The 7047-nt window shown below is 40.6% G+C and overlaps 1 protein-coding gene across 1 annotated transcript; it reads left to right on the top strand.

Moving 5' to 3' along the window:
• Positions 1 to 3211: 3211 nt before the first annotated feature.
• Positions 3212 to 5693, top strand: LOC131893562 (neprilysin-2-like; the record flags this gene model as incomplete). Its single annotated transcript, XM_059243617.1, is given in 3 exon segments — positions 3212 to 5109; positions 5187 to 5369; positions 5437 to 5693. Coding segments are annotated over 3 exon segments (2184 nt in total), but the record flags the coding sequence as incomplete, so codon positions are not given.
• Positions 5694 to 7047: the final 1354 nt, after the last annotated feature.

The raw sequence follows: 7047 nt of genomic DNA, 5'->3' as shown, positions 1-7047 counted from the left end.
GAGCGTGTCCTCGTGCAAAATCCCGTCTCCCGTCGATGGGATAAGGAGGCCATAATCGTGGATAATCGATCTCCAAGGCGCTATCAGCTTCGATTCCCCTAAGGCAAAGTCATAGAGAGAAATTTGCGTTATTTACGATATGCTTCTGATTTGTTTTCAGTTAGTGATGAGTCGACCGCTTCAACAACTAGGGATGGAACGAACCCCACCAATGATGAGCCGAGACGAAGCCCCAGAACGACGAAAACCTGATCGACTCCACTTTATACGAATGTTTATTTTCCATCACGCTCTTATCTCATGTTTTATCTTAAAAGGGGAGTTGGGATGATTGCATGTTTGTTCACTTCAGTTAATCATGTACAGTTCTGAGCTTGCCGGTCAGCTGGTACAGTTTTTGTTCATGCAGCCCGGCACTTCGGTCTAGAGCTTCAATAACGAACCATCTCCTCCAACACTTTACCACTCTTCACGATCATGCGAGTGTCCTTCCTCATTTATTGGAATCACCTGTTGGGTGAGAATACCCGATGCACTTGGCTTCAACTCGTGCACCATAGCCAAATTTTCTCGACAAACCAAGTCTTTATCAACGGTAGCACTCCTCACACCGTTTAGACATGACTTGAAGAGAGGGTCAAATATTTTGGCCCGTCTTTGCACGTCTTGGATCATTGAACTATTGGTGTTTGCGTCAATGACCGCCTCTACATGAACTTCCTGTCAGTATCGGGGTGGTTGAAATCATCTAGTGCTAAGGCACCAGATCCACTCGCTACCAATGCTCTTTGGTACCTCTCGTTGTTCTTGAGGAGCGTTTGATGACAGAAAAGTAAGAAGTTTTTTGTCTCAATATGCACTCCGCAAGTTCGAAGTTGCTTTCAGGCTGATTCTTTTACTTGTTTTTAAGATAACAAGTCAANGGCACTACTAAAGCTGGAGCTATATGTTTTAGAATTCGGTTTGACAGACCATCCATTCCTGAACTGTTTTTCGACTTGAGCTCATTCATCACCGGCTTTATATCTTTACATTTTACCCATTTGAAATAAAAATTTCTCGACTTTTTGGGTCCTAATCCACCCATGAGCTCTGCGTTATGAGAGGGAAAATTGCCGTTTAAAGTTAAACCTATGTTAGCAAAATAGTTGTTAAATATTGTTCCAACTTCTTTTGGATCAGATGTGATTTGGTTTTCTTTGTTTGATTTAAGACTAAAAGAAACAGTCTGTGATTTTGTCGTGTTACCCATTAGTTCATTTGCACCCTTCCAGAGGGTCTTCAAATTTTTTTGATTCACTTTAAAAAAGTTCTTCCAATGTATCTCTTTGGCTAACCTTGGAAATGCCAATGAACAAGGTATGGAGGGCAATTAAATTATATGCAGTAGTGGTAAGTGATGCTGGCACTCCAAAAATTGTCCAAGAATATAGCATACTTCTGATTTTTTCAAAAAAATCTGGAGACAAGAAAGCAAATTTCTGCGTATAATATTGTATACGGCGATAAAGAGACATACTCGACATTTAGGAGCTACCATTAAAAATAGTGGAAGATACATTGAAGGAGGTTTTGAGATTTGTTTAAATGTTCTTAAGCCTCAATTTTTCATGAAATAAAGTATTGCATAATACCTTCCAAGCCGTTGTAATTATGCTATATTTCCGGATTGCAGAACTAATTATGCACCCAGTATGTTTATTCAAGGAATAGCCAAATTCTCCGACTCTATTTCGTTGGAGGATCAAATGTCATATAAATAAAAAGCTAAATAACATGCATGATATTTCATTGCACTATTGGGGTTTCCATTCCCAGTAATGGTAAAGATGTCCATTTTAAGATAGTGACAACCAGAAGTACATTTTTCCGAATTAAACATCAATTTTTTCCTTGAATCCATTCAAAACGTCTGTCTGTCTACCGTAAATAAATTATTATTATTATCATGATAATTAGCAAAATCTTTTCATACTTCCTGTAATGCGCTTAGTGTAAAATCTTAACGAGTTTCAATTTTGTTTCCTAGACATGTAAGATGTTTAAACAAATAGTTTGTTGTGCTCAATCTCTTGTCCTCCATCGGTTTGTCCGGTAGGTCAGCCTTTGGCCTTTGGCCTTAATGGACTCTTACGCGTTATTTGACCATTTTAATAGCCTTTTGTTTGTAGAACCAGTGATTGCCTTTTTTGCCTTCCCTGTAACAGTTAGAAAAAGCCAAGACAAGTCCAAACCAAGCCATAAAAACGGCCTAGATCGATAAATTTAAAGTGGGCGGCTCTTATTCTTCCAAAGCCATTCGAGGATTCGATATCTATGCAATATTGAGTAACGATTTTTTATTCTAATCAACAAGCATCAAGATCAAAATATTTTGCTAGTTATATCAGAGCTTTGGCGTAGCATTAAGGCAAACCGGGCTTTTTCAGCATCCAACAAAGAGACATTCAGAGGTCAGACATGAGGATGACCGTGAACCTATCAGAAACTTTTTTTTGAACGGTCGTATCAAGGGCAATCCAGATTTGATATACAACCTCTTCTTCAATGTCAAGATTTCTTGTTGACGGACTTGTCGACAGGTCGAACAAACGACACCATGAAAAGACTGTCTGTCCTCACAAATGATTCAGAAGTATTACGACAATATCAACTTGAAGCTTTCCCAAACCTGCATACAAACAGTGAAGCACTTGCTTTATTTTTTGCTCTGTATATTTTTCCGGTTCAATAGTGCAGTCTAAAAATCAACTCCCCTTATCACAATTGATACAAGTTAAGTAGGCTTGTGAAAAAAAAAGTATTACACTTAGCTTCAATCAGCTTGTAATTCCTAAAGGAATTGACTTTCATCATTTTATTCTTGACGTCCAAAAATAGTTTGATTGCAGTTCTGGTTAGCTCTGTTTTTCCTTGTGTCTACATTTTGTAATATAAAAAATCAGATGGTTGAATAAGATTTTGCAGCGGATGGAGGAATCGTGCAATGACGCAAATCGGTTAATGGCAAAACTTTGATATTGGCGTTGCTTGATTGTCGATTATTTATCCGTTGATATATAGTGTCTATGGGTCGCACATGAAAAGAGAAATCTATTTTCAGCCGGTCTCAAACTCGTCAGAAATAGCTTCGTGGAGGTGAGTTGCCTCCTTAGTCGTTTGCCTTCTTCAGTTTGTTGGATGGAAGGAAGTATCGTTTCACTACCTGGCCCTGAGCATTGCGACGACGACGCAAAAAAAAACCGAGATACTGCGTTTGTGACATTGTGCGTTTCGGGTTTCTCCTCAACCAGGCACGGAAATAACCTGTCACTGCTCATGAAAGTCTTCGTTTGTATCCAGGCGAGAAATCAATTCAGTTCGAGATGCACTCTCGAGTTGGAAAGATGTGGTCATTGCGCCTCTTCTGTTTGTGTCTCGTTTATTATGGAGTCCTTGGAAACGTGGTACCCACAATGAAGATAGGCAATCCCGAGCCTGGGCAAGAGAACTTTAAAATGTGCTTGTCCGAAGCTTGCATAGGTGCATCGCACACTTTGTTCCAAAATATGAATCGATCCATGAACCCTTGTGAGGACTTCCACAACTTCGTTTGCGGACGCTTCCAAGAGAATACCATTATTCCCGAGGACAAGAGCTCGTGGAGTCAGTTTTCAATCCTCTCTGAAGATCTATCAGAAAAGGGACGTTTGTTATTGGAGAAAGAGAAATCCGAGGACGATTGGGAGATCTTTCAGGATATGCGACGGTACTACCAATCCTGTTTGAATGAGGATGAACTTGACAAGATTGGATATCAAGCAGTCACGACGTACTTGGAAAAACTTGGAGGTTGGCCCATGTTGGAAGGAAAAGATTGGAGTGGCGAGGATTTCAAGTGGTATGAGAAGGTCTACCAACTTAATGAGGATGGATATCTGATGGAAATGTTTATGAACATATATGTAGGTTCAGATTCGAAGAACTCCTCTTGGAGAGCTATTCATCTGGATCAAGCTTATCTTGGATTCAGTCGCGAATATTTGATCAAGGGCATCAATGACGAGTTTGTTCAAGCTTACCTCAAGTATAACACAAAGCTCGCCGAGTTGGTAGGAGTTGATACTAAGATTGCCGAGGAAGAGCTGAAGGATGTCATCCTGTTTGAGATGGAATTGGCCCAAATTTCGGCGTCCCGTGAAGATCGTCGGGACAGTAACAAGCTTTACAACCCTTACATCCTATCTGAATTCGAATCCTTACCCGGTCATCCTCCGTCATGGGTCGAGTTCTTGGACAGAATTATCTACACCCACAACATTACTGAAAACGAACGAATCATCGTGGGCAATCCTGAATTCTTCAAGAGCTTCTCTGATGTAGTTACCAAAGCATCACCTCGTACTTTGGCCAATTACATATGTTTGCGGTTTGTTAAATCTGTGATTGGGTTAACAACTTCCGAGGCCAGAGATGTCGCACAAGAGTTTGCAGAGGTCGTTAGGGGCACCAAAGAACTTCCTCCAAGGTGGAAGACTTGTGTGACCACCACGGGGTTCAACACTGGCAGCGACATATCTTTCCTGTACCCAGCTGGGAGTCTTTACGCCAAGCATTACTTTCCCAAAGAGGCCAAGGTTGTCATGCAAGAGATGATTGACAACATTCGGGAGAGCTTCAAGGAGATCCTGGACGAGTTGGAGTGGATGGACGATGATACACGAGCTCGAGCCCACGCCAAGTTAGCAGGTATGAGGGAAATGATTGGATACCCCGATGAAATCCTTGACGAGGACAAGGTGACGGCTTTCTATGAGGGCGTGGTCATCAAAGAGGACCAATACTATGACAACTACATGTCATTGAGAAAGAAAGCCAGGGATACCGAGTTCAGCCGTCTCCGCGAAAAGGTCGACAAATTGGCTTGGCATGAAAATGCGATTGTGGCTATGGTGAACGCCTTCTACTCTTGGTCCAAAAACTCAATCACTTTCCCTGCTGGAATTCTCCGTGGAAACTTCTTCAATCATGAAGCACCCGCATATATCAACTATGGTGCTATTGGAATGGTGATTGGTCACGAGATCACTCATGGGTTTGACGACCAAGGCAGGAAATATGATCAAGAGGGTAAGAACATGTTCGCTATACCCTCGACAAATGTTCTTGGAAGATACTTACTGACTCGTACTTTTCTCACCTTTCAGGCGATTTAACAAATTGGTGGGAACCAGAAACGAGCAAGAAATTTGAAGATAAGGCCCAATGCATCATTGAGCAGGCCAACAACTACGAGTCTAAGCAAGTTGGCGTCAAGCTGAACGGCATCAACACTCAAGGCGAAAACATCGCCGATAATGGAGGCTTGGCAGAGAGTTATCGAGCATTCGGTACGATTTCCCCCCAATTTTGCTGGTTGATTTGACTTCTGCTGATAACGGTTTTTTACTTTCACAGAAAAACATTTGGAGCAAAATGGAATGGCGCCAATGTTGCCCGGTTTGGGATACACTCCCAGACAATTATTCTGGATCAGTTTTGGGACTGGATGGTGCGGGAAATTTAGAGACGAACAAGTAAAGAACCAGATTCTTCTTGGAAGCCATGCTCCAAACGATTTCAGGATTATTGGTGCTCTACAGAACAACAAAGATTTTGGGAGGGACTTAAATTGCCCGGTGGGATCTCCTATGAACCCTGAAAAGAAATGCAAAGTTTGGTGATTCACTTGTCAAAAATTTGAAAGGGTTGTAGAATTGTTACCGACCATAATGATCCTCCACGAGGATATTCATTTACAATCGAATAAAAATACATTCAAGTGTAATGTTACCTTTCTACTTCAGCTAAATTTAAATGAAAAATGAAAATATCTGAACAAATTTTGGCAAATTGTATAAGATATTCCTTTCGACCTTTTGGTCAGAATTTCCTGAAGTCCAAGTAGAGTTTTGGCACATTCAAACATCAAAAGCAACACGACCAAAGTTGTGCCTCAACCATCCCCAGTACAAACCCCAAATGAGGATCGACCTTAATGGAAAACGGGATCCAATCCAGCGGCAGGTCAGAGACCGACCATCTAAATGATGTTAGGTCAACCTCTGCATATGTAGGAGGCAAAAACGCAAATAATGCAGACAGGGATCCACAGATTGCCACTCCCCCTTTGGACCAAGTCTGGTTGCCTTACCTGCTGGAACTTGCAATTGCCCGTATACGCGATGCTGAGGCAGATAATGATGCGCTACTCCAAAATCCAAGACGATTATTTAACATGACCCGAAAGCCCCCACAGAGATATTCACCGTGAAGGAATGAAGCTTTTTCTGGAACGATTTAGACCGGGGCTAAATAATGCCTGCAATATCACCTCATAAACATAGCAATACGTAAAATTTAATTGTAGGTTTGCCTTACACAACTGCTTTATTGAGGCTGGCCAAGTTTTTATTTCAGCGAGCGATGCTAGCTCGTGCAAAAAAGGTGCTAAAAGAATGCTAATTGGAATTCGAAAATGCTAGAACAATGAAACTTATTTAAGAAAAGCACATTATTCATGGCGCTCATAAAAGGTTTTAGTGTCACAATTCAATTATATTTAGCATTCCTTGACAGGGTATGTTCAGGCAATATTTTGAAAATTATACTTTTGAAAAAAAAATAAAAAATACAAAATACTAAAGAAAAACCTCGCAGCAAAAATTGATGCAGTTGTGTTTATGATATTCTCCTAATTTTGAACAATGAGAATTAGAAGGGGACACCAAAAAGAGACCATTTTGATTTGAGCAAAATTGTACTTTCGGGATTTGATCAAGGTGTTTTCACACAGAATTATAATTGTACTTATCGCCAAAAAATCTTCTTCTTGGATGAGGATTTCTTTTTTGGTTTGGTTTTTCACAGGCTTTTCTAACCGCTGCAGGTAATGTAATCACCAGTACTATTAAAATGAAAGGTTATAATTCGTCTATTTATTACCTTTCAATCTTTATATGATATTTGGTCTACTAACGAATTTGAGTTGGCAGACCGAGCTAGTCCTTGAATGTAGGGTTGATCTGG

The sequence above is a fragment of the Tigriopus californicus genome, chromosome 2 (genome assembly GCF_007210705.1).
Source record: "Tigriopus californicus strain San Diego chromosome 2, Tcal_SD_v2.1, whole genome shotgun sequence".
Classification (NCBI taxonomy): Eukaryota; Metazoa; Arthropoda; class Copepoda; order Harpacticoida; family Harpacticidae; genus Tigriopus; species Tigriopus californicus.
The sequence above is the reverse complement of the archived record's forward strand: the minus strand, read 5'-3'. Positions and strand labels throughout refer to the sequence as shown.